The sequence below is a fragment of the Eptatretus burgeri genome, chromosome 15 (assembly GCF_056783735.1).
Source record: "Eptatretus burgeri isolate ZD-2024b chromosome 15, Ebu_testis_v1, whole genome shotgun sequence".
In the NCBI taxonomy this organism is placed as follows: domain Eukaryota; kingdom Metazoa; phylum Chordata; class Myxini; order Myxiniformes; family Myxinidae; genus Eptatretus; species Eptatretus burgeri.
In genome coordinates, this window is record NC_140975.1 from 47,873,864 (window position 1) to 47,901,363 (window position 27,500).

Below are 27,500 nucleotides of genomic sequence, written 5' to 3' on the forward strand. Positions count from 1 at the left end.
AATCACAGGCCAACCGCCGGCACTTCAGTTTTGAAGAGCACGATCATGCTCATGCTCCATCGTGCTCCCAAAACCAATCTTCAAAGAGCTAGTTTTAGCACACCTGAATTTCCTTGACCAAGAAATACCAAATCATTAATGGCACATAGGAGAAGAACACAATTTATCTAATGCAAAGAGAAACTTATCCTGTGTTGTCAATCGAAGCCGGAACCCGGTGATAAATTACTGTCTGTAATTATAGTTGCGAAATACCCTTTCTCTCCCCTCCCACCACCCTGAGGGTCACCAAAGCCCAACCTAACTCCACTGAAGTTGAAAATCCAACCTCCCACACTTATCAGTTGGTCCACAGATGATTTGCCATCTCATATAAATTTACCTAGCTCACAATCCTAGTCGGTAAAACAAGGCTCTAAGTCCCATTTTGACCTTCCCAACTGACAACTGATATTCAAATTAAGACATAAAACCCAAAACTGACACTGTTCACTTACACCAAGTTAAGTTATCTCTGTTAATAACTTCCTGCACCTTTTTGGTGGAAGTGCCCCAAGGATAGCAATGAAGTGATGCATCTTTTGAGGGATTACAAGTGCAGCTCCCTGAAATGTATATTATTTTTCATAAGCAGAAACATAAAGCGTTTGCACAGCTGTGACATGACTTACACAAGCAGAATATAACAAACAAACAAATTTGGCACTTTCGGTAGCTATTTGGTTGAACTCTGCATGACAGAGGTAATATTGATACCCTGAGCCACTTTCCGACGTCTCGTGCCGGGACTGAAAAAACGTGCAGCAGGTAGATACGACTGTAATAACATGTTGCGTCTTTCATTTAAAAACAAAAACAAACATAAATAAACTTGGGATTGATGCACAAAAGGCAGCTGAAATCGAGCCCTGTAAATGATGAATTATTTATGTAATAACCTGGAAGTGTATCCCTTTAGATCCCTTTACATTATAAAAAGAAGGAAAATAAGGCCACTGGACCTGTAGCTTATCTGAGCCTTGGCCTAACATGTAACCCATATTTCGTAGCATTCTGATTGGTGGGTTTGGAGAAGAAGATTTTTTGAAGTAATTTAGAGATTGTTCCCAACAATTTATTACGTCCGCCCGCCATTTTGACACACTTTTGGTCACGTGATCGGCATGGCCTCTGCAATTTAACATCAGTACCCTCTCCTGATATTGTAACCCAAATTTGGTAGCATGCTGACTGATGGGTTTGGAGAATAACATTTTTGAAGTAATTTATGTGATTTTACTAATTTATGATATTTTACTAATTTATGTGATCAGCTAAGTCAGCCATTTTGACACACTTCTGGGCATGTGATTGGCATGTCCTCCACAATTTTATCAACAGTACCCTGTCCTAATATTGCAACCCAAATTTAGTAGCATGCTGACTGGTGGTTCTGAAGAGGAAGTTTTTTTTAAGGAATTTATGCCATTTTAACCAAACATTGACTGTCGGCCATTTTGATACACTTCCGGTCATGTGTTCGGCATGACCTCCGCAATTTAATATCCCTGCCCTGGCCTAATGTTGTAATCCAAATTTGGGAGCATTCTGACTGGTGGGTCTGAAGAAGATTTTTGAAGCAATTTACTAAGTCTACCACTTTGACCTACTTAAATAAAGTCACATGACTGAACAAGCTTTGCAATCCCCGTTACCAGTCAGGAACAGAACCTTGCTGCCAAATTTCAGCCGGATCAGCCCAGTGGTTTGGCCAGAGGAGTCAAAATAGGAGACAGGTGAATGGTGCATGATGGCAATACCTTATCTGGAATTTCAATTCCAGAAATGCTAAAAATAGCACCACTGGACCTGTAGCTTATCTGGGCCCTGGCCTAATGTTGTAACCCAAATTTGTTGTCATTCTGACTTGTGGGTCTGAAGAAGAATATTTTTGAAGGAATTTACACGATTTTCACCAAAATTTGCTCAGTCCGCCATTTTGACATGCTTCCGATCACGTGATTGGCATGACCTCCACAATTCAACATTATGACCCTGTGCTAATTTAACCCAAATTTGGTAGCATTCTGACTGGTGGGTCTGGAGAAGAAGATTTGTGAAAGAATTTATTTTGTCTGCAATTTTGACCTACTTACAGTTACGTGACCGGAACGAGCTTTACAATACCTGTTACCAGTCAGGAGCAGAATCTTGCTGCCAAATTTCAGCCGAATCAGCGCCCAGCGGTTTCGCCGGAGAAGGTAAAATCGGAGACGAACAGACTGTTGGTGCACAATGACAATACCTTATCTGGAATTCCAATTCCAGAAAAGCTATTAACAATAATTAAAAATAATATTAATGAGTTCCTTTACAAGGAACTTCAACACAGGAGGAGGCCATTCGACCCATCAAGCCTTTGCAATTGTTTCCAACCTACGGTTGTTTATCTGTGCTCTATCCTTTTAAATGCTGATCATCAAGCAAGGAAGCAGGAAGTACCATTTTTAAAGTCTTTGGTGTAACTCGGCTGGGGTTTGAACCACGGAACTCCCAGATTCAGAGCAGATGCTCTCTAACCATTATATCACCGAGTTTGGTTCGGTGGCAGTTATGGTGACCCTCAGTTCAAGTTTCTGGCTTATCAAATCAAGGCGTGTTAATTGAAGTTGCTTTTGAAGACATACAGAGGCATTGATTGATGAAACTGTAAAGCCACAGTATGCTTAACTCTTTGTTGTTCGGAGATTGCTTTTAATGGGGAGCTTCTGAAAAAAAAAAATTCACAATGCCCATGAACAACTATAGCACACAATGGTTCAATATGAAACCTATTTGAATTCATGATCTGGTTTAATTGGTTAAAAATTTGTCCTGATGTCAAAGGAAAAAATATTCAGATAGTGTTTCCTTCACAAGGAAACCACATGAGCACCATGATACCATATTAATACTGTCCATCTCCTTTAGGAACTGGAACGTGGTCACGGTTGCATTTGGGTGTTGAGACCAACATCTTTATCAGATGTTTGTTGCACTTTGTAAACATTTCAGTTTAATTGCCATACAAGGAGATCGTTTCCTTTGTCAAAAACAACATGAAGTTTAATTTCAATACTGTTTGAACGACTATCGAGGGAAGATGTTCGGAGTAGAAATTTATGGTACAAGGTTGGTCGGTTGCCAGGGTAACGAACTGAATAATAATTAATTGAAGCATATACTTGCTGATTGAATGCTTTTGAGAGGTTGTTGTTTGTGTATTTCATTTTACTGTCTTTGGGAATTTCCTAAAGAGTTAGCAACACCTCGTATGTCTTCATGCACATTGTAGATCATTTCTTAGGTCTTTGTTCTCTTTCTTTCTTTCTGAAATTCCTTTGTCTGCCCCAACCCTTGGTCATGCTGCAGGGCACTGAAGCTCTGCCGACTTGGTGAGCCACCCCATGTCAAGCTACTGATGGAGTGGGATGAGGAAGGGAAGAGGAGGTAGGTTTTTTTCTACTTCATTAATGTGGACAGCAAGGCTTTACCAACGCTATCTTGCTGCTGCTTACAATAACCAGAGAGTTAGTGTCAAAGCCACCCAATGCTCACCTGTTTATACATTTATCGTTTTTAAAAGACAAGTCTAATATTTTTTTTATAAAGCATTTCAGTGAAGTCTGATCCAAATAATTTTAAAGCAATATGTATATGTATTTGTATATTGTAATCAGTAAAAAATAGTGGTAGATAAAAACATTAGAAAGGAAAAAACTTTAACGTTGATGTGCCACAAAAAAAGTTAAGTTCAAAACAGGTCAAAAAATTATTTTTTTTTATTTTAACTTCACTACATCAATAATATACCCCAAAGGAACCTCCATGCCAAATATCAGCATCCTAGTACACATATTAAATGAATGGCAAGCTTCTAAATAACTTGCACCAAAAACTTTAACATTTTCACGCTCACGCTGACGCTGACGCTCACGTCGGGGGTATCGCTATAGCTCTCTGTTCTTTGAACAGGCGAGCTAAAAATGAGCCTAGCCTCGCCTGGCTATGTGCACGCTGTAAAGCAGATGTAGAATGCTTACTACAAGCCCTGAAATAATAGATAATACTGCAGTGTAAGGCCAAGTAAAATAAATTATTAGTTTATCTTCTGGGCTTTTCAAAAAAAAAACCAGGAGGGGGCACATTACTATTTGATATTTTCCAGATTTTAAAATATTTTTTCCAAGATGGCCACCACATCTGAAATAACCTCAATACCTGACCCCAACACACTCTGTATTGTGGGATTCACAGGTGTATTAACCAGAGGGACAAAAACATGTTAAAAATATGCTGTTGAGGGCCATGTTCAATTATTTTGTTATTTGTTTCTCTACTTAAGGTTGCTTAAGTTCAAAACACCATGATCGATAGCAGCAATGGTCCCCTGGAGGTCTTTGAAAAGGAATCCACGCTGAACAGTTTGTGTTGATTGCATCATGAAAATGACATAGCATGACTAAAATCACATTAAAAAGAGCAAGTTAGCAAGTTCAAAAGAGCCCCCCCCCTCCCCACTGGGTCCGCCACCCATGGCCAAGACCTACACTAGATCTAGTGTTGGCCACAATATAGCTATCCATTTGCATCGCATCGTGCTTCTGCAACACGCACACAAAGTTGTGTATATATTGCACGACTATGATGCACAAACACATCTCAAATGAAAAAAATTGGACCACTGGACCTGTAGCTTATCTGGGCCCTGGCCTAATCTATCCAAAACTTGGTAGCATTCTGACTGGTGAGTTTGGAAAGGATTTTTGAAGGAATTAATTTGATTTGATTTTCGTCCCCGAAATTAATAAAGGCTGCCATTTTGACACACTTCGTGCCACATGATTGGCATGACATCTGTAATTTAACATCAGGACCCTGTCCTAATGTTGTAACCCAAATTTGGTAGCTTCTGATTGGTGGTTCTGGATTGTCAGGTCAGGCCAGACCAGATCTGTGACCTGCTACAGGTACCATGTAAACCTGTACTAACTTGTTTCATGGCCGGGTTGTCAGTGACTAAACCGTCTCCGCCACCAGGTTTTCTGGTGAGGAGGGTGTATGATATGGACACCCAGCAGGATTAAATACAAAACCTGTCAAAGGGTGGAGGAGCTCCTTGTGAGCCAACGGCCATCCATATCTCGTGCCCAACTGTGTCTGCAGACGTCGTCCTGCAGTTGGGTTATGATTTTTTTAGGAGGTCAAAGTATAATTATGGAGTTCTCCTGGTTGTTGCTACGTAGTTTGTAATGTGGCGTTTTACTTTAGGCATCTTTTCAAAGAGTAAATATCGGTACCACCTCGTTAGCTAGAATTGCAAACAGCATCTGGGCTGACAAGATGACCTTGAGGTACGTACACACACCCGCTTCTTAGCTGTCTCGCCTGGGTTTGACTTCAACTGTTTCACAGGCAGGTCAGGTTAGGTATGGGAGCATGCGCCGGAGCAGCGCGTCACTGCGTCCACTTTCTGCCTCCGTCTGGCCATCCCCCAGGCTAGACTCCAGGGGCCTCCGTCTGGCCATCCCCCAGGCATATGCCTGGCCCATCCCCATCTCCTTGAGATGATGATCAATCTGCTGTAACCACGAGGCACGTGGTCGGCCCATTGGCCTCCTCCACTCACGAGGCTCCCTCACTGAGAGAATCTGGTGACCAGGATCTGCGTCAAGAAAATTAGTGACATGTCCGTACAGGTGCAGCTGATGTTCAAGGACTATGCAGGTAATAATCTCATTTGAGTCTCAACCACTCGTTCGACACAAAGTCCGCCCAGCGATAGCCAAGGATTCTCAGTTGAGACCTGGTACCAAAGGAATTAAAGAGCAGGTTGCGGGTCACCAAACATGTTCTGAAAATTTATCAATATGTTTATATGTGCATTAAATAGTTCGATGCAAACTATTGTGGTTGCCTAACTATTGGGGAAATTAATGAAATTTAACTCCGAAGTTGTTATTTCTCGAGGCTGTTGAAGAAAACATCCGCGTGCCATAAATGGATGTTGACATCGCGTTCTCCAAAACAAAGCGGACGCTCACTCGCTCATTGAAGAAGTGTCCGGTTCAGCGGGCCGTTCTTTCGCTTTTTTTGAGCTTGCAACTGTCTATATTATCCTTTTTTTTTAATTATTGTAGGACAAAGTTATTTGGATATTTGTACATCATGCCTTCTACGTGTGTCATCATGTTTTGCGAAAATGGCTGGAAAACAGGTAATCGCTCCCACCGATTCCCGAAGGAATCAAACATTCTCCAGCAGTGGATAAGATTTGTACAAACAAAACGGGCGAATTATCTTCAAAGAAAACGGGTAAAGAGGACCCTTTGGATAGACTTGTCATTTGTGGTGACCTTTTCACAGCCGAGGATTACGAAGGCATAAACACATCTGATCACCACTCTGTGAATATGAGTTGTTGGTTGACAAGTTCTCCAGATACTGCTCTGTCACTGAATCAATTGTTGAGTTTAAGTGAGAAAAACCTTGAAATGTATTCTTGAAGAGCACATGGAAAAACACATAAATAAACTTTCTGAAAAACACAAGCATGAAAAAATTTCTCAACAAATCAAGTTATTGTTGGTTAAATTACTTTTTTAACAGCATCAGCAAATTGGGCTATTTCATTTCAATTGTAAAAAAAATGATCAATTTTCCACTTTTTTTTCTAAATTTGGTAGAATATTTCCCTATGAGGCTAAACATGTTTTGGTATTTATATGCCACAACAGTCTCTTGAAAGTTGGGGTTTGTTCTAACTGTTCACTTTTGCTGGGGTCAAGAGCTCAGCTGTCAGAAAGACTTCAACGCCAAGGCTACGGTGTATAATATATTTGGGTTCATTATTGATTCATTCCATTTCTGACTCTTGAGTGACTCGAGGGTTAAAAATTATTACATCAAGTCACAGACGAATCAAACCTTACATTATTTTATACATCGAACAAGAAAATGAAAATCTACAAACCAACCTGTCTGGTGGAGTCTGTCAGTGTGAACTGCCGGACAGTCAGTCCTGCCACTTGTACACGAAACAGGCCGTTTTCTGGCACTTGCAAGTGGCTCAAATTTATATGGTTCAGGGCCAGAAACTCCATAGTATAAATTCCCATCATCTTCCGACTCGTCCTCGGCAATATCGGAATGAATACACTCAATTTCATCGCCGCTGAAATAAATCACTCTCTGATTCGCATCTCGCCATTGTTCACACGCTGTTTCCGAATGTTCATGAAGTTTTCGGAGAACGTGACGTCATAGCATCTTTGGTAAATTCCGGTCTGTTTTTGGATCACTGACAAAAGTTTTGACTTAAAAGTTAATTTTAGCATATTTTGAGTTTCAAATGTAAGAAAATAATTGCCCAACGATTATTAATGTGATTACAACCTTCAAATCACGCGAAGTCATCAGCCACCCAAAACCTGCTCTTCAAATTTCCATCTCAAATCCTTGGTTAGAGTCCAATTCTCACATCCATAGAGCAAGAGTGGAAGCAACAAGGTCCTTAACACTCGGACTTTCGTCCTCCCGCACAGGTACCGGCAACGCCACACCTTATGATCCAGTGAATCCATGATTCCATAGGTAAGGTCAGGTATGGGAGCATGTGCCAGAACAGCGCGTTGCTGCGTCCACTTTCCACCGGTATTGCAGGGGCCTCCGTCTGGCCATCCCCCAGGCAGAAGCCAGGCCCATCCCCATGTCCTTGAGATGCTGATCAACTTGCTGCAACCACGCGGCACGTGGTCGGCCCATTGGCCTCCTCCACTCACGAGACTCCTTCCCTGAGAGAATCTGGTGAGCAGGATCAGCGTCAGGAAAACGAGCCACATGTCCATACAGCCGCAACTGACGCTCACGGACTATGCAGGTAACAAATCTCATCCGAGTCTCTCTCAGCAACCGCTCGTTGGACACAAAATCCGACCAGCGATAACCAAGGATTCTCTGAAGAGACCTGGCACCAAAGGAATTAAGTCTCCATCTCAGATCTTTGGTCAGAGTCCAAGTCTCGCATTCATAGAGCAAGACTGGAAGCACCAACAACCTGAAGACTCGGACTTTCGTCCTCCCGCACAAGTACCGGCAGCGCCACACCCCATGATCCAGTGAATCCATGACTCCCCAGGCCTGACCCAGACGTCTATTGACCTCTGACTCACAGCCAGCAGAGACATGAATATCACTGCCAAGGTAAGTGAATCTCTCCATGACCTCAACATCCTCACCACAAACAGACACAGACAGGACAGCAACATCCAAGATGCCATTGAAGGCCTGGATCTTAGTTTTGACCCAAGAAACCCGTAATCCCAGCGGCTCCGACTCCTCATTCAGCACCTCGAGGGCCCCCAAAAGGATATCTAAAGTCTCCGCAAAGATGACTGCATCATCTGCGAAATCAATGTCCGAGATCTTGACATTCCCAAACGATGCACCGCAGCTTGATCTCTCCGGCATCCTCCCTAGAATCCAGTTCATACAAGTGCTGAAAAGTGTGGGGGCCAGTACACACCCCTGATGAACTCCAGTAACAACTGGAAATAAGTCAGAGATGGTACCACCACATTTCACAGCACTCTCAGTACCAGAGTAGAGTTCAGACATCAGATCGATCAGTTTTGGTGGCACCCCACGAAGACCAAGAATCCTCCAGAGGGCATCCCGATTCACTGAATGGAACGCTTTACAGAGATCAACATAGGCTGCAAGCAGCCCCTGCCAAAACTCTCGTCTGCGTTCGGTGAGGACCCGAAGAGCAAGGATACGGTCAATCGTTGACCTCTTTGGTGTAAAGCCTGATTGCTCTGGACGCTGGTGCTCAAGCAGATGGTGGCGAACCCTATCAAGAATTATCCGAGCAAAGACCTTGCCCGGCACTGAGAGCAGCGTCACCCCTCGGTAGTTGTTGCAGTCTTGGCGATCACCCTTCCCTTTCCAGAGAGGGACAATAAGGCCCCTCTTCCAATCAGTTGGGATGATGCCTGTGTTCCAGGCAGAGCACAAAACTGTATGCAATGACACGAGTGCAGCATTTCCACCAGCCTTGAGAAGTTCAGCATGGATGCCACAGATCCCGAGAGCTTTACCCCGTTTCAACCGGTTCACCGCAGCCCGTGTTTCCACAAGCGAAGGTGGACCACAGTTGATTCGAGGGTCAGCAACAGGGATTGTAACACCCTTGACGTCCAACTCGACAGCTGGTGGATCAGCCTGGTACAACCGCTCAAAGTAACCGGTCCAGCGGGCCTTCACTTCAGACTCCTCTGTCAAGAGCCTACCACTCTCTGCTCTTACTGCAGTGCTCCGAGGGATGGGCTTGAATGAAGGCAATACGCGAATTCCCCTGTAAGCGGGACGAGAATCACCTGTCCACATTCCTCGCACATAGACCTCCTTGTCCACCCTTAGTGCACATAGAGTTTTACGCCTCAGCTCCCTGAACAGCTCAGCTCTGCCATTCAGCCTGGCCTTGCGACTCTGGTCAATGGTATCCAGTGTCCCTTGAGAGACAAAATTCTTCTTTGCCCTGCGGTGAGTTCCAAGACATCCACTGGCAACATCAAGGACGGTGGTCTTGAATGGCATTCCACAACTCTTCAGGACCCCCCAAAGCACCCAGACCCCCCAAATGTCCACTCAGCCTGTTCGCAAACTCCTCAGCTGCCGTCTCAACCGCTCAAAGTAACCGGCCCAGCGGGCGTTCACTTCGGACTCCTCTGTCAGGAGCCCACCACCTTCTGCTCGAACTGCAATACACTGAGGGATGGGCTTGGAGGAACGCAATGCGCGTTCCCCCTGTAACAGGAATGCATTCCCCTGTAAGCAGGACGAGAATCACTTGATCGCAGGTGATGCTCCACCCCCTCACAGATTCCTTGCACATAGGCCTCCTTGTCCACCCTTTGTGCACATACAATTTTACGCCTGAGCTCCCTGAACAGCTCAGCTCTGCCATTCAGCCTGGCCCTGCGACTCTGGTCAATGTTATCTAGTGTCCCTTGAGAGACAAAATTCGTCTTCACCCTTCGTTAAGTTCCAAGACATCTACCGGCAACATCATGGATGGTGGTCTTGAAGGCACCCCACAACTCCTTAAGATCCCCCAAAGCACCCAGACCCCTCAAATCTCCACTCAGCCTGTTCGCAAACTCCTCAGCTACCCTCTCATCCTTGAGCTTGCCAACATCCAGCCTCGGCTGGGATGGTAACATTCTCCTGGATTTGAGCTGCAACCTTAGAGTTGCTACAACAAGCTTGTGGTCAGTATTGAGGAACTGAGCACCCAGTAGACCCTGCAGTTCTGGATCATCCTCCAGCGACCATCAATAAGCACATGGTCAATCTCCTTTGCCACACCACCAGCGTTGGAATACCAAGCCCAGCGATGAGCCTGTGGGTGCTGAAACCATGAACCAGCCACCCTAAGTCCATGACGTCTTACAAAATCATGGAACTTGGTGCTATTCCGGTTCACAGTTCCAGACCCATGGGGACCAACACATGTCTCATCACCATCCTTTTCAGTTCCAGTTGATGCATTGAAATCCCCCAAGACGATAAGAGCATCTCGCCTGGGGTACTGATCAACCACAGACTCGAGCGTGGCATAGCATGTGTCCTTCACGGTGAGATCACTCACCTAGGTCGGAGCATATACAGAGACCAGGGAAACGACACCCACAGAGTGACGAATCCTTCATCTCATAATACGCTCGTTGACCGGTGTTACCTCAATTATCATTGGAGTCAGCTTTTTGGACACAGCCATAGCAACTTCTTGGGCATGGTAACCATCAGAGCGACCAGACCAATAGTAGGTGCAACCACCCACCATGATCTCGCCGCAATCCGGTCTTCGAACCTCAGAGAATGCTGCAATACTGATGTCCAAACACTTTTGCTCAGATGATAACAGACAGGTGATCATTTTCTGTTTGGGATAGGACATTGCAGGCACCCACCCGAAGGGACATCCTCAGGTTAACCCAAGGAGACCGCCGTCTGGTGGTCGACACCTCAGAACCACTCCGACACACTCTCCCACAATCTGACCTGGGAATGTTACCCCGTGGTTTCCCACCTCTCATCAAAGATTGGGGGTCCCGAAGGCTTTGCCCCAATTCCGACGTCCGGTGGGCTGCCCTGCAAACGGAAGCTGCACAGGAGGTACTCCCACGGAGTGGGTTTTCAGATTTTTTTTTTAATGCTTTTAGAATGTTTTGCGGAATGAATGATTTTACAGTGGGTGGAGTGTAAATCCTGCCACCAATCTCCTAATTAAAAGTAACCCAACTGCAGGAGGATGTCCACAGACACAGTCGGGCACTAGATATGGATGGCCGTTGGCTCACAAGAAGTTCCTCCACCCTTTGACAGGTTTTGTTCTCCATCCTGCTGGGCGTCCATATCCATACACCTTCCTCACCAAGAAAGTTGGTGGGGGAGACTGTTTAGTCACCGACAACCAGACCATGGAACAGGTTAGTACAGGTTTGCATGGTACCTGTAGCAAGTCACAGATCTAATCTGATCTGACCTGACACAGGCAGGAATTATTCATCAATGTGGGTGCCCTCTCTCAGATGGATGATAAACGGGCATCCCATCTGCTAGCATTTGTTGGTGGATGTTGAGGATCCCATCCTTGGAAGGTGTCCTTCGCAAAGAGCAGGCAAGCTATCACAGGCACCATGGCCAAATTCCTTTTCAGGCATTACATTCGCGGAATACCCTCCCCCTCAACCAGTGATGCTACACCACAGCCATGTGCTGTATACGAATAAAGAAAAAACAGCATCTGGAAATCAAGATGCTGGCTCTGACCCCCATTTCATCCCAGAATTCCCAAAATAATCACTGGGTGACCTCAATGAGGGTTCGGTCCATCACCATTCTTCCTTTTGTATATTGATATGAATTCTGAGGAACATTTTATTTTGGGAAATGTGAACTTTTATCAACACACGACCGAATGCTTACTGTCAATTTGGCCCTTGCGAGCACCTGAGGTCCCTACTTCCTAGCCCCCACCTCCAAAGTAAATCGAGATGCTTGTTGTAGTCTTGCACGAAGGATTGTCCTCAGCACCTACTGACATTTAGCTCATACTGCACTGATCTGAGTACTGTGCATATCAGTTAAGATGCTATGTGACATTAATTTTATTATCCATGTGTTGTGTTGTACGTTCTTCTTAATTTTATCCTTCCGAATAATTCAACTGAATTACGTCAAATCAGCATTTGTGTCAGTCTTGCACGTCAAATGATAGTGATCAAAATGCAATTGTTTTATATGCTTTGCACACTGGCGCTTGTTTCTTTGGGTGCATGTGGGGATTGTTTTCCCAAATGATATGCTAGTAAGCCTGCTCTCAAACAATGTGTGGTGCTTATGCATGGGAAGTTTCACTCAACGAAGATATTGCACCATACAAAAATGGTTGTGTTGGTGAATTTGTTCTCAGTTCTGCAGATCATCAGCCTAATTTTACACTTGCAGTTGCTATTGAAACACTTGAGAAAGTAGGGAGTAGGGTGGGGAAGGGGGGGGGGGACATCTTTTTTATTTTTTAAAGGACCTACATTGTGGTCGAGAGAAGGTTGCGGTCTCTGACATCCTTAGGCTTCTCAGAGATGTGGCGGAAGAGCAGGTGGACATTGCGGATAGTGTCCGTGAACAGCAGCTACTCCACCAGCAGGCCCCAAGCTGTAACCTTAGCGACTGCTTTCACTTGTACACCAAAGAAGAGCAGGTTTGTAACTGCCACTGATCCATCACGGCAACTCTCAGTCATCTCTCAAATGAATGTTGCTTGAAATGTGGTGTGACTAATCATAGTTGCTGCAGTAAAAACAGTGTCTTTTCAGTAAGTACTAATCACAGTGTTGCCTTGTTGAAGTTTTTTTTTTTTTTTTTGTAACTGAATCTTGTTACCTTGATGTGTTACTTCCATCCATCATGCATTCCTGATTTTTCCTTCATCTACTCTTCCCCTAAATTCCTACCCTCTTCACCCTATTAAACTATATACCCATGTTCCTTCGCATGCAACTGGTTTTTTTTCTATCGCCTCTCTGGATTTACTAACTTTGTGCTACATAACCCCAGCTTGCACCAGAGAATGCCTGGCGCTGCCCTTACTGCAAGAAACTACAGCAGGGCATGGTAAAACTGAGTCTGTGGACGCTGCCTGACATCCTCATCCTCCATTTGAAGCGTTTCCGTCAGGTTGGCATTGTGCACTTCTTTTTATTTTTTTTCCTTTTTGAAGGAAAGGCCAAGATTTTCAAAAGCTTTCTCACTCATCCGTCTAACCCTCTTGCCTCTGTACGTCTTCTCTTCTCTCCTTTATTACCCACATGGACAGAGTCCTTCCCGACAACGAGCAAGATCGATTGCTGAGAAGTTCACTTGTACTTTTTGGTTTGGAATACCCAGGAATCATTACGCTTTGCTGTTACCACCTGTTCTTTTTTGTGCCACATTTTTTTTCTCCTCTCCATGCAAAATCGAGGCTCATGCTGGAGAGGTGACGAGGTGACATGGTAAAAAGGCAATAAACTGATAAGTGGGGTGGTGGAGGACTAGTTGGACAAAACAAGCGAGGGAATGAACAGACGGGAGATATATATGGAGAGAGAAAGAGAAAGAAAGATACAGTAAGCTGCAAAGAAGATAGCTTGGTTAGGTAGGATTAATGGGGGTAATAAAGATTCTGGATAAGTATGGAGGATGAGATGGTCGTTCACCACCTGATTGAAGCCCTGGAGGGAAGAGGCAGGTATTGAACAGCCTCTGGAATGTGGTTACACAAACAAGAGAAAAGAGGAACTGAAGAGTGGAGGAGTGTAGTAAGCCTGGATTTTGGGAGTTCATCAGGATGGGGTAATTGGAAGAACACTGTATGCATCCTGAAAAACCTGTGGAGGGTCAGAGGGCTGATAGAGCAGAGGGAGTCAGACCAGAACCAGAGGAGAGATGGTAAGAAACAAAGGCCATAAACCTGTCTATGATGTGAGAGCAAGACGCCTTGTGCTTCGGCCTCGTTTCAAGAGATGCTAACACTGTTCCTTGGCACTATCATCTTTCTATGTTACGTCTCTCCTCCAGGCAAGGGAGGTATACGAGTATTGTTTGTCCTCTGACTTCTTTCTTCCTTCCCCAAAACTACAATTTTACACCATTTCTGCTTTTCTTGGCTAATCCTCTTCAAATTTGGAAACATGGTACCTTGGACAAATCTACCGAGCCACTTTTTATTTTTCTGATGCAGTCCCACCCCCCAACCCCATCCATCCATCCATCCATTGGGACCATACTCTGTGCAGAGCGTTGGTGCTGCCTAAGCAGTCTCCTTGGCTATTGGGTACAACATGGATGGGTCACCACTCCGACACAGTATACCAGCATGCTGGCACTCATTTTGCCAACCTCGGAAGGATGACAGGCCGAGTTAACCCCACCTGGTATTAATTCAACAGCTGAGCGGGACTTGAACTCAGGACCCTAGGATCCCAAGCCCCATCCCCTCCAAACGTTCAATTGTAACAGGTCAAAGGTGAAACACGAAAAATTACACATGCCATTCCATTGTAATTGAATCGATAGGGATGAAAGGTGGCAAAAAACAGCCCATATTTGGATAGTTAGACTGATTTGGATTGGAGTTGTTTTGGGGATAAAACAGTGGTCAAAGCTCAAAAATTGGTCACAAAATTAAGGTTTTTGGCTTGCCATGCCTCTTTATTTCAACCAATGTACACAAGAATTGTCAAAATGATAACTTTAATACCACAGCCCCTGCCGAACGTAGGTAGACATTGGCCTGATGGTTTCTTTTTGATTTTACATGGGTCAAAGGTCAAAATGATTGTAAAATTCTGTTGGTATGCCAAGCCTTCCTGTTTTAACCAGTGCAGACAAGACCTGGCACAAACATATTTTGCCTCAGCCCAGACTAATGCAGGCAGATATTGATCCGGTCCGGTGCTTTCCGTTTAATTTCACAGGGAGCGGACATGAAGATGGTACCTCGATTCCAACTTTGAAGAGGACTGACTCAGTAATAATGGGATGGTGTTTGTGATTGTAATTTTTGGAAATATAGAAAAAATAAACTTAGGTAAAATGATGGCTCCCCTCCCTGTAGAAAAGAAAACATAAGGAAAAAACATCCTTTTTTTCAACAGCCTTTACTATAATTTCTGCTCTCAACAGCAATGAATCAACCAATTTCAGAAGTGAAATTAATGAAAGTTCAAAACGGTGTTTTCTGTATTATCGGTCACTTTTTATGCTTTTGTTGTTGTCAAGCTCATTTCTGTAGATGTGTATATTATTTTTCACAGTTTTTATTTGCTCAGACATGAATTTTGCAAGTATAAAACAAAACAAAATGGTGTCCATCCACCATTGAGCAATGCAAGGATACAGGGCAGCAATCCAAAAGTTATTGTCCTTCGAAGGTATTTTTGTGCCCTCTTTCATTATTACTGATCTTTACATTTTTATCCCCCCCCCCATCCCGCCCTTGTTGTCCAAAAGGTTGGAGAGCGCCGCATCAAGCTTGCCAATATGGTCAACTTCCCACTAAACAGCTTGGACATGACACCACATGTTGTGCGACGCAGTCAGAGCACCTGGACACTGCTGTCACAAGGTTCACCATGGAGACGGCCTCAGGGGCTCGGCGGAGACCCTGAGGACTACCGCTACGATCTCTATGCTGTTTGCAACCATCATGGAAGCCTGCAGGCTGGACATTACACAGGCATGTTCAGATAATTTTGCATCTTTGCAGTGGTGGATCTAGAGGGGGGTTGGGGGGGTTGCAACCCCCCTCTAGATCCGCCACTGTCTTTGGTCTCTTTACAAGATCTGGTTTGTGTCATACGACATTTTGATGATTATCCGATCATAAAAATCATCAGAACAAGACCAATGACAGGTTGTTTAAAAAAAGAAATTTTGACTTTTGTTTCAACTTAATTTTTTTCTTAATTTCCTTTTCTCTGAGGTATTCAATTACTTGTAAATCCCTAAAATACGATTTGTCAATTGAAATGCAAACATCCTCCTTTATCCTGATGCACAACGTACCTGGTTTTATTGACACAATGTGTCCCAAAAGTCACTGTGCACGAGAACATACGAACAGAATTTTGAAGAAGTAAAATAATTAATTTTACCTTTACAAAATGTGTTGAAAATGGCAATGACGTGCATGCAGACAAGCATCTACATGTCCCTGCATATTCCTTGAAGGCACGCATCAACTCAGCCTGAGAAATATTGTTGATGAACTTGGTGTTTACTTCCTGGAGTTCTTGAAGACTGTGGGGATTATCTTTATAAACAGCGCCTTTCATTGCTCCCCAAAGATAAAAGTCTGGAGGTGAAAGGTCGAGGGATCTCGGTGGCCAAATGTCCTTTGAAATTAGTCTGTCTGCAAACGCGTTGCAAAGCAGCGTCATGGAGCCCCGAGCAGTGTGTGCAGTGGCACTGGCCTGTTGGAAATATGCACTGCTAATTTCATCTTCCTTCAGTTGCTTAATGAAAGGGTAAAGAATTAGGTCGCAATAGCATTCTGAGTTGATCATCTGGTGGAAAAAAAATGGGGCAAATTATCCGTTTACATGACATGGCCACCACACACCATCCTTCACATCATGCAACGGTGACGCCAATATGTCATGCGGATTTTCTGCTGACCAAATATGGCTGTTTTGGCTGTTTACATAGCCAGATATATGGTGAAAAACTTCTGTGAAAACTTACAAACTGATTTCCTCGGGCTTCTTGATGTAGAAACCGATACCGTTAACTTTCTCATCTGATAACACTGAAGGCCTGCCAGGCCACGAGGCGTTCGCAACTGAAGCAGTCTTACGAAATTGGAATTTAACTCCTGTACAGTGTTACAATGTGAAACATCACACTGTCAGAAAACTTTTCTGCAAGCTCCTGTCTTACCCTCTCAGTATATTCACCTTCACTACAAGACACATATTCCACCTAAAAACCTCGTGCTCAAGTGGAAAACCATCTTAAAACCGAATCAACTGGCTTCCAACAATGCGAATGGCTGACAGGTTACTAACATGTTGCTTACGTTATACTCACATCAAACGTCACGTCGGCCATTTCTACGTATTAACAATCGGGCTGCTTTTCATGATTTATGTAGAATTTGCAGAGGTACACAGTGACTTTTGAGACACCTTGCATATACGAGAAACACATGCTTCCTCTGTGAGCAGCCTGGCGATGAGTGGTTGGCAAATATATTTTGTGTAGTGGCTAGTAAACCCTTCCACCCCCTGTCTCCAGCAAGGGTTAGTAAACCACTCTCACTTGTACCACATGTACAGGCGGAAAACATAACACATCTTCCCCCCCTCCCCCCTCTTGGTGCGGGGCATGGGGGATTTTTTTTGGTCTCCATGATCTGACTGGGTACCCAGGCATGCAAAATGTGGTGGAGATTAGCCCAGCCATGTTCTTTTTTTTTTCAGACGTACACACATGCATATACCCACAGAAAATTGCCTTATTTTATATATTATGTTACGTGGAAAGTGGTGGGGGGTGTAACATGGTCCGTGTGTTTTGAGTAGGTTAGATTGCAATGTCACAGGTACCTGTGAGAATAAGTCGTTTTATTACACGTGATGCTGAAGAGGCAGCACATGTAATTTATAGACAGGATAGTCAGGGTAATATTGTATGTGTAAACGCCTCTTGTTTGTGGGCATTGCCAAGTGAGGACTTCTTGGCATGAAAAGCATGTCACGTGTGTGAAATCCATCACGATCTCTCTGGCCAGCTATGGCAACGTATTGTGTTGTGAAGCCGGAAGTGGCAATGTATTTATTTTTATTGGTGCTGACCCATGGGCAGAATGGCCCAGAGGAGGACTCTGTCAAAGAGGAAGAGGAGGATGAGAAGTGACCTCGGGGAGACAGAAGAATTCCACATGCACAGAGTGCACAGAAGACAAAAGGGGGTGAAGAAAAAGACCTGAGGGGTCATTCCGTGCCAACTCACCTAAGGGTCCCCAGGTCACCTCCTCAGATTTTGCTGGAAAAATTCTTAAATGTAGATCTACATGGCTCTACCCACCATGCAAAAGATTAGCTTTCAATTCCTCATAGTTTAAAAAATATCTATCTCTAGAGACCTTTGAAATTTGGTCCTAAAAATGCCAAATGTGAAAAACGCATTTTTTTCCAACTTCAGTGGCTTATAATTTTATAATGGAAACCTCTAGAAAGTTAATATTGCAAATATTTACTAATTGGCATCCAAATTTTCAATTATGGCATCAGATAGCTTCTGGGATGCATATTTCTCACTCTATAGGAAGCTAAAAATGGCTTTTTGGCCAAAACGAGCTAAAATAAGGTGAAACTATAGGAGCCCTCCTGAAAATATGGAACAACTTAGAATTTCTTCCTCATAACACACTGATTATAGGGTCATTATCTATCCATAGATACATTTTTGCTGGGATAATACAGTTCAGTGATGAATTATAAAAGTTTTAACATAAGCCCTTGCCTCCGAGGGCTCTAAAATGGACCAATTTTGTCCCCTGGTTTGACCATGTGGCTAGGGGTTTAGGATCTTCATTTTTTTTTCTAAAGATTACCTCATATAAGATGTGTCTACTGACCGAATAATTTTATGTAACGCCCATGGCTTCATATTAAAATAATTTTTTTTATTTACATGCACGTTTTTTATAATTATTCACTTTTTTCATATTCAGAAGTTTATAAATCTTAAATGGAACTATCCAGGAAAGAGTTACTGCAGAATTTTATAAACTGGTATACAAAATTTCAGATTGTGGCATCAGAATGTCTCTTGAAAGCACATACTCCTAGTTTTAGGAAGCCAAATATGGCAATTTGGCCCACTTGGTACAAAACAAGGTGAACTTGCAGGGGTGCGCATGAGGCTAAATTATGCTTCTTATTAGACATTAGTGATGAGGATGTTATTTATTCATAAATACATGCTAATGATTACTTTCGTAAGTGATTGAAAATTATAAATTAGAACAAATTTGATTAGTTGAGTAGCAGCTTTTTTATTTACAGATATACAGAGACAATGAATATTCGTAATTTTTATACCTTAGAAAACTCTTTAATGACCTTTCATCTTTTATGACATTCATTATCATGATTATCTAGCACTCAGAGGCACAGAATTTTACATCTTAGAAAACAGGTCTTGAACATGCTTAAAGTCATGCTGTGACAGTTGGTACTGACGTCCACCAGATTTTATGTCAGGGGCCTCAATCACACAAGGAATGTTGAGTAATGGCACCCAGCATTGATCTTTCTTTTTTTCTGGAGGCCATGAGAATGTGTTACCCCTTCCTTGCTTCATGAAGTTCACAAACACATAATTTTCATCATTATTTCTTGTGACAATGTTCCCAATGTACCATTTTCTGTCATAAAGACAAGCAATATATTTCCCAGCCTGGTATACATCCAGTTCAGTTAGGGTTGGGACTAATAACTGGGACAGATGAGCTTGTGTGGTTTCCGGTCCTGTGCATACTGTTGATGATACAGCATCAGAAGAAACCCTTCTCATCTCCAGACATGTTGAGGAGATTGGCAGGAATCCATGGTGTGACCGTGTACCAGCAATGGTTGTTGCTGCTCTGAAGCACTTCTCAAGGTCATACTCAATTGCATTTTGTTGGATTTCTTGTGATGTCACAAAGAAGAATTTGATCATGATGTCGGCAAATACTGTCTTCTGAACTTAAAGTAATTCCTGATCTACATGAAATCAATTCTTGTGACTTCTTCTCCAAAGCAGCAACTTGTTTTAGCCCAACCTTCCTTGTATAATAGGTCTTGTGACACTCCTGGTCTAATTTGGTTCCAACAGTGCATCTACTTGTCAAACTTGTGCTGCTGGGCCCAGGTTTTTCTGCATCCGTTTCCTTTGTTTTCTCCTCTCCTTTGTTCTCCAAACAGACAAACAGACAGACAGGTTGACTGTGCTGCTCCTAGTTTTGTGACAGACCATTACTCCATCTAGTGGTGTATGTCATAACTAATGAATTCAAATAGAGAACTGTAGGACATGTTTTTAAAAAAAAATTAAAACCCAAGCATATGTTTGGATTATCATTACAAGAATTTATTTTTGAATAAAAAATGTACTTAAAATTATTTATTTATGAGAATAATAATCAAAGTTGTTACATAACCTCAGTTAATGCCCCCTGCATATTCACCATTTTTGGTCAAAGTGGCATTTTCAACTTCCTACAGATAGAAACATATGCATTTATCAGGCATTCTGATAACAGATCCTTAAATTTCATATGCCAGTTTATAAATATCTGCAGTATCACTTTGCTGGAGTGTTCAGTTTCAGATTTATAAGCTCATGAATATGAAAAAAGTGAATAATTATAAAAAAAACATGCATGTAAATAAAATAAATTTTAATATGAAGCCATGGGCGTTAGATAAAATTATTCGGTCAGTAGACATCTTATATGAGGAAATCTTTAGAAAAAAATTAAGATCCTAAACCCCTAGCCACATGGTCAAACCAGGGGACAAAATTGGTCCATTTTAGAGCCCTCGGAGGCAAGGGCTTATGGTAAAACTTTTATAATTCATCACCTAACTGTATTATACCAACAAAAATGTATCTATGGATAGATAATGACCCTATAAACACTGTGTTATGAGGAAAAAAATTCTAAGTTGTTCCATATTTTCAGGAGGGCTCCTATAGTTTCACCTTATTTTAGCTCATTTTGGCCCAAAAGCCATTTTTAGCTTCCTATAGAGTGAGAAATATGCATCCCAGAGGCTATCTGATGCTATAATTGAAAAATTTGCATGCCAATTAGTAAATATTTGCAATATTAACTTTCTAGAGGTTTCCATTATAAAATTATAAGCCCCTGAAGTTGAAAAAAATGCGTTTTTCACATTTGCCATTTTAAGGGCCAAATTTCAAAGGTCTCGAGAGATAGATATTTTTTAAACTATGAGGAATTGAAAGCAAATCTTTTGCATGGTGGGTAGAGCCATATAGATGTACATTTGTTTTTTTCCAGCAAAATCTGAGGAGGTGACCTGGGGAGGTTTTTGAAATTTAGGTGAGTTGGCACGGAATAACCCTGAGAGAAAGCTCAGAGGAAGAAGCAGCAACCTCAAGAGACAGGAGAACTCCACATGCACGGAGTGCAAAGAAGCACTTTGAGAAGGAAGAAGAAGATAGAGAAGGAAGAAGAAGGAAGAACAGCTGGAGACAGGATAGAAGGCAAACCAGGAGGACGCATGTGAAAAGGACAGAGAGTCACGAGGGCTGGTTGAGGGACTGATTGTCGCTGGCTCTCCTCGTGGTTGGCTTGTCTCATCTCTGGCTTACTTTGTTTTTTTTTGACTCACTTCATCATTGGTTCTTGTTGTCTCGCTTCTGGCTTCCAGAATGGGCTGCATCATCGCCTTCCACCCTGCACATTACAGACAATGGGAAAACCGCACCTGCTAAATTTAATGTTTGTGAAAGTGTTTTCTGTGGCACATAGAGTGGGTTATATTTCACTCTTTATTTTTCATCATTGTATATAAGTTTGCGTATTCCCATCTACTTCTTTGTGCCTTTTGATCCACTTGGTTTGTTACAAACAGCTCGTCTCATCCACCTTTTCCCTCATTTATTCATTATAAATATTTCCTTTAAAAGGGAAGACAACGTGTTTGTGCGATCTGCATCCTGTGCATGTACCATCAAGTTCAGCTCATTTGGCGACCTTGGGGAGCGGTAAAGTTGTAGGATAATTGAACGCAGTGCACTCAGAGACCTTTTGGCCATTTTACAGGACGAAAGGTCCCGGTGCCGAGGCATACTTTGTTAACGGAGCCTCAGACATGACTGCTACTACTATGTATATATACATATATATATATATATATATATATATATATATATATATATATATATATATATATATATATATATATATATACAGGGGACTGCAAATGTAGGTATACAGTAAGGTTTATAGTGGAGTTTGTGAATGCCGGGGGCAAACAGTTTGAACATTTGAGGGATTAATATGTTTATTATTGATATGTTTATTATTGGTATGTTATTATTGATATGCTTGTATAATCAATAAAATACGTTTTGTGCGCACATTTTGTTTTTCATTACTGTATACCTACTTTTGCAGCCCCATATATATACATATATATATATATATATATATATATATATATATATATATATATATATATATATATATATATATATATATATATATATATATATATATAGCCGAAAAGTTACTTTACCCCTGACAAATTTCTTGCACTTCCCTCCGTCCCTTCCCCTCTGCCCTCGCCTGCTATGGTATGTGGAAACACTGACTCAGAAGAATGATGGAGCACACAGATACAATGACAAATTAATTATTGTAAGTACTATCCAATGTAATTAACTCTGTCAGGTCAGGTTAGATCATTGACCTGCTACAGGTACCATGTAAACCTGTACTAACCTGTTCCATGGTCGGGTTGTCGGCGACTAAACCGTCTGCCCCACCAGCTTTTTTGGTGAGGAGGGTGTTTGGATATGGACACCCAGCAGGATTAAAAACAAAACCTGTCAAAGGGCGGAGGAGCTCCTTGTGAGCCAACGGCCATCCATATGTCGTGCCCAACTGTGTCTGCGGATGTCCTCCTGCAATTGGGTTACTTCTTATTAGGAGGTTGGTGGCAGGATTTGCACTCCGGCCACTGTAAAACCCTTCGTTCCGCAAAACACAAAAACGCAAAAAAATCTGAAAACCCACTCCGTGGGAGTACCTCCTGTGCAGCTTCCCTTCGCAGGGCAGCTCACCGGATGAAGGGATTGGGGCAAAGCCTTCGGGACCCACAATCTTTGATGATAGGAGGGAAACCACAGGGTAACATTCCTGGGTCAGATTGTGGAAGAATGTGTCGGAGTGGTGCTGAGGTGTCGTCCACCAGACGGCGGTTCCTCGGGTTAACCTGAGGCGGTCCCTTCGGGTGGGTGCCTGGAATGTCCTATCCCTGAAGGCCCTGTCACACCTTGACGATTTAGCCAGCGTATGCCTGACGTATGCAAAATTTGGCTAAAACGCTGGAACACGTCGAATACGTTATGGGTAAGTTTGTATACGTTAAGAGCACGCTGGCATACGCCTTTGTACGCTGGCATACGTCGTAGTACGCCGAGGTGTTAGACAAATTTTCCATGCTTGAAATTTTTCGACGTTTGCCAACGTATGACTCGCACGTTCCGCATAATGCTGGCCATAAGTTGTAGGCACGTTACGCGATCGTTGACACACGTCGACACACGTTACCTGTAAGTTACTCAAAAGTCGAAACACATCAATGTACTGGTTAGCGTCAGTGTTCCAGACTCCCTGTTTTTTTATTTTATTTTTTTTCTTTGGTATGACTGTGATGTTGACACTTCGATTTTGAGTGTGGTTATAATATAATATAATTAATAGGCTACCGCTTAACGATTTAAATCATAACCGCACTAGAAATCGAAGTGTCAACATCACCGTCATACCAAAGAAGAAAAAAAAAAAACAGGGAGTCTGGAACACTGACGCTAAGCATTACGTTGACGTGTTTCGACTTATGAGTAACATACAAGTAACGAATGTCGACATGTGCCAACGATCGCGTAGCGTGACGACAACTTATGCCAGCGTATGCGGAATGTGTGTCGTACGTCGAGAAATTTTCAACATGCTGAAAATTTCTCGACGTACTCGGCGTATGACGACGTATGCCAGCGTACTACGACGTATGCTCGAGTGCTATTAATGCATACAAAACTTACCCATAACGTATTCGACGTCTGCCAGCTTGGTTCGGCAAATTTTTCATACGTCGGCATACGCTGGCTAAAACGTCAAGGTGTGACAGCGGCTTCATACTTCGATGTCTCGTGCGGTTATGATTTGAATCTTCGAGCCGCAGCCTATGAATAGCCTATGCCCCGTGATCGTCGGCGATACGCTGCCGCGCACTATGCATAAGTTAGACTATCATTGGGCATAGGTTGTGAACGCCGACAACACGCTCAGCAGTCGTTCGTATAAGTTATCTACATGTGATTAAAACGTTCTGTGTACGTTACTAATACGTTATGCATACGTCCAACACTTTTTTATACGCCCAAAAAAAAAAAAAAAAAACCATCAATAGTTCAGCATATGCCAGCGTTTTACATACATTTTGAGACCTTGCCCTACGCTGGCTAAAACGTCTCTGTCTATGCTCCGACTGAGGCGAGTGATCTCACCGTGAAGGATACATTCAATGCCCCGCTCGAGTCTGTGGTTGATCAATGCCCCAGAGGAGATACACTTCTAGTCTTGGGGGATTTCAATGCATCGACTGGAACTCATAGGGATGGTTATGAGACATGTGTTGGTCCCCATGGGTCAGGAACTATGAACCAGAATTGCACTAAGTTCCTTGACTTCGCAAGAAGTCAGGGACTTGGGTGGCTGGTTCATGGTTTCAGCGCCCACAAGCTCATCGCTGGACTTGGTATTCCAATGCTGGCGGTGTGGCAAAGGAGATTGACCATGTCCTCGTTAATGGTCGCTCGAGGACGAACCAGAACTGCAGGGTCCACCGGAGTGCTCAGTTCCTCAATACTGACCACCGGCTTGTTGCAGCAACTCTAAAGCTGCACCTTAAATCCGGGAGAATGGTACCATCCCAGCCTAGGCTGGATGTTGGCAAGCTCAAGGATGAGAGGGTCGCGGAGGAGTTTGCGAACAGGCTGAGTGGACATTTGAGGGGTCTGGGTGCTTTGGGGGGGTCCTGAAGAGTTGTGGAGTGCCTTCAAGACCACCGTCCTTGATGTTGCTGGTCGATGTCTTGGAACTCACTGCAGGGCAAAGAAGAAGTTTGTCTCTCAAGGGACACTGGATACCATTGTCCAGAGTCGCAGGACAGGCTGAATGGCAGTGCACGTACAGTTTTACGCCCCAGCTCCCTGAACAGCTCGGCTCTAAGGGTGGACAAGGAGGGCGATGTGCGAGGAATCTGTGAGGGGGTAGAGCATCACCTGTGGACAGGTGATTCTCGTCCTGCTTTCAGGGGAATTCGTGCATTGCGTTCATCCAAGCCCATCCCTCGGAGCACTGCAGTTAGAGCAGAGAGTGGTAGGGTCTTGGCAGAGGAGTCTGAAGTGAAGGCCCGCTGGGCCGGTTACTTTGAGCAGTTGTACCAGGTTGATCCCCCAACTGTCGAGTTGGACGTCAAGGGTGTTACAATCCCTGTTGCTGACCCTCCAATCAACTGTGGTCTACCTTCGCTTGTGGAAACACGGGCTGCGGTGAACCAGTTGAAACGGGGTAAATCTCCAGGGATCTGTGGCATCCATGCTGAACTTCTCAAGGCTGGTGGAAATGCTGCACTCATGTCGTTGCATGCAGTTTTGTGCTTTGCCTGGAACACAGGCATCATCCCAACTGATTGGAAGAGAGGCCTTATTGTCCCTATTTGGAAAGGGAAGGGTGATCGCCAAGACTGCAACAACTACCGAGGGGTGACTCTGCTCTCAGTGCTGGGCAAGGTCTTTGCTCTGATAATTCTTGATAGGATTCGCCACCATCTGCTTGAGCACCAGCGTCCAGAGCAGTCAGAATTGAAACCAAAGAGGTAAATGATTGACCGTATCCTTGCTCTTCGGGTCTTCACTGAACGCAGACGAGAGTTTTGGCAGGGGCTGCTTGCAGCCTATGTTGATCTCTGTAAAGCGTTCGATTCAGTGAATCGGGATGTCCTCTGGAGGATTCTTAGTCTTCGTGGGGTGCCACCAAAACTGATCGATCTGATGTCTGAGCTCTACTGTGGTACTGACAGTGCTGTGAAGTGTGGTGGTACCATCTCTAACTTATTTTCAGTTGTTACTGGAGTTCGTCAGGTGTGTGGACTGGCCCCCACACTTTTCAGCACCTGTATGGACTGGATTCTCGGGTGGATGTCGGAGAGATCAAGCTGCGGTGCATCGTTTGGGAATGTCAAGATCTTGGACCTTGATTTTGCAGATGATGCAGTCATCTTTGCGGAGACTTTAGATATCCTTTTGGGGGCCCTCGAGGTGTTGAATGAGGAGTCGGAGCTGCTGGGATTACGGGTTTCTTGAGTTAAAACTAAGATCCAGACTTTCAATGACATCTTGGATGCTGCTGTCCTGTCTGTGTCTGTTTGTGGTGAGGATGTTGAGGTCGTGGAGAGATTCACTTCCCTTAGCAGTGATATTCATGTCTCTGCTGGCTGTGAGTCAGAGGTCAATAGACGTCTGGGTCAGGCCTAGGGAGTCATGGATTCACTGGATCATGGGGTGTGGCGCTGCCTGTACCTGTGCGGGAGGACGAAAGTCCGAGTCTTCAGGTCCTTGGTGCTTCCAGTCTTGCTCGATGGATGGGAGACTTGGACTCTGACCAAGGATCTGAGACGGAGACTTAATTCCTTTGGTACCAGGTCTCTTCGCAGAATCCTTGGCTATCGCTGGTCGGATTTTGTGTCCAACGAGCGGTTTCTGAGAGGGACTCGGATGAGATTTGTTACCTGCATAGTCCGTGAGCATCAGTTGTGGCTGTATGGACATGTGGCTCGTTTTCCTGACGCTGATCCTACTCACCAGATTCTCTCAGTGAGGGAATCTCGTGAGTGGAGGAGGCAAATGGGCCGACCACGTGCCTCATGGTTAAAGCAGGTTGACTGGCATGTCAAGGAGATGGGGATGGGCCTGGCATCTGCCTGGGGGATGGCCAGACGGAGGCCCCTGGAGTACCAGTGGAAAGTGGACGCAGCGACGCGCTGTTCTGGCACATGCTCCCATACCTGACCTGACCTATCCAATAAAACCTGTATATTAAAAGAGTTCAAGAACAATGCATCACTGGGAAGTGGTAAAGTGACTTTCAGGCCACCGTGTGTGTGTGTGTGTGTGTGTGTGTGTGTGTGTGTGTGTGTGTGTGTGTGTGTGTGTGTGTGTGTGTGTGTGTGTGTGTGTGTGTGTGTGTGTGTGTGTGTGTGTGTGTGTGTGTGTGTGTGTAAAATAAGAGATCACTCCAAAAATTTTTTAAATCTTCGTGTATGGCAGCCTTTCCATTCCAGTGTCTGTTGAATTCCAACACAGGCACACCTCATTCTACTCAGTGAGGTACTGATTAGGTGATCACCTGAACCAAATCTTATTTAACAAGGAAAAGTATGAAAACCACTGCTGGGGTCATCACTATCCTCTTGCAATAGGACCAGCTGGATGGTAAAAACAGTGCTTGTAGTACCTCAAACGTAATTGGAATCAAAAAAATAACTATTGACCATGCCAAAAGAGTTGAAAAGAAAAGTTTTGAGTGAGGAAAAGAAGGGTTCAATTCTGGCTTTACTGGCAGA

The 27,500-nt window shown here is 43.7% G+C and overlaps 1 protein-coding gene across 2 annotated transcripts in view; it reads left to right on the plus strand.

Moving 5' to 3' along the window:
• LOC147012126 (uncharacterized) overlaps window positions 1–27,500 on the plus strand; it is a 146,445-nt gene that overhangs the window by 71,014 nt on the left and 47,931 nt on the right. For both annotated transcript variants that reach the window (XM_085858460.1, XM_085858459.1), the window contains exons 10-13: window positions 3,391–3,468; window positions 12,655–12,784; window positions 13,141–13,260; window positions 15,577–15,802. In XM_085858460.1, the coding sequence (XP_085714586.1) occupies window positions 3,391–3,468; window positions 12,655–12,784; window positions 13,141–13,260; window positions 15,577–15,802 (554 nt within the window). The remainder of the gene's footprint in view (window positions 1–3,390; window positions 3,469–12,654; window positions 12,785–13,140; window positions 13,261–15,576; window positions 15,803–27,500) is intronic.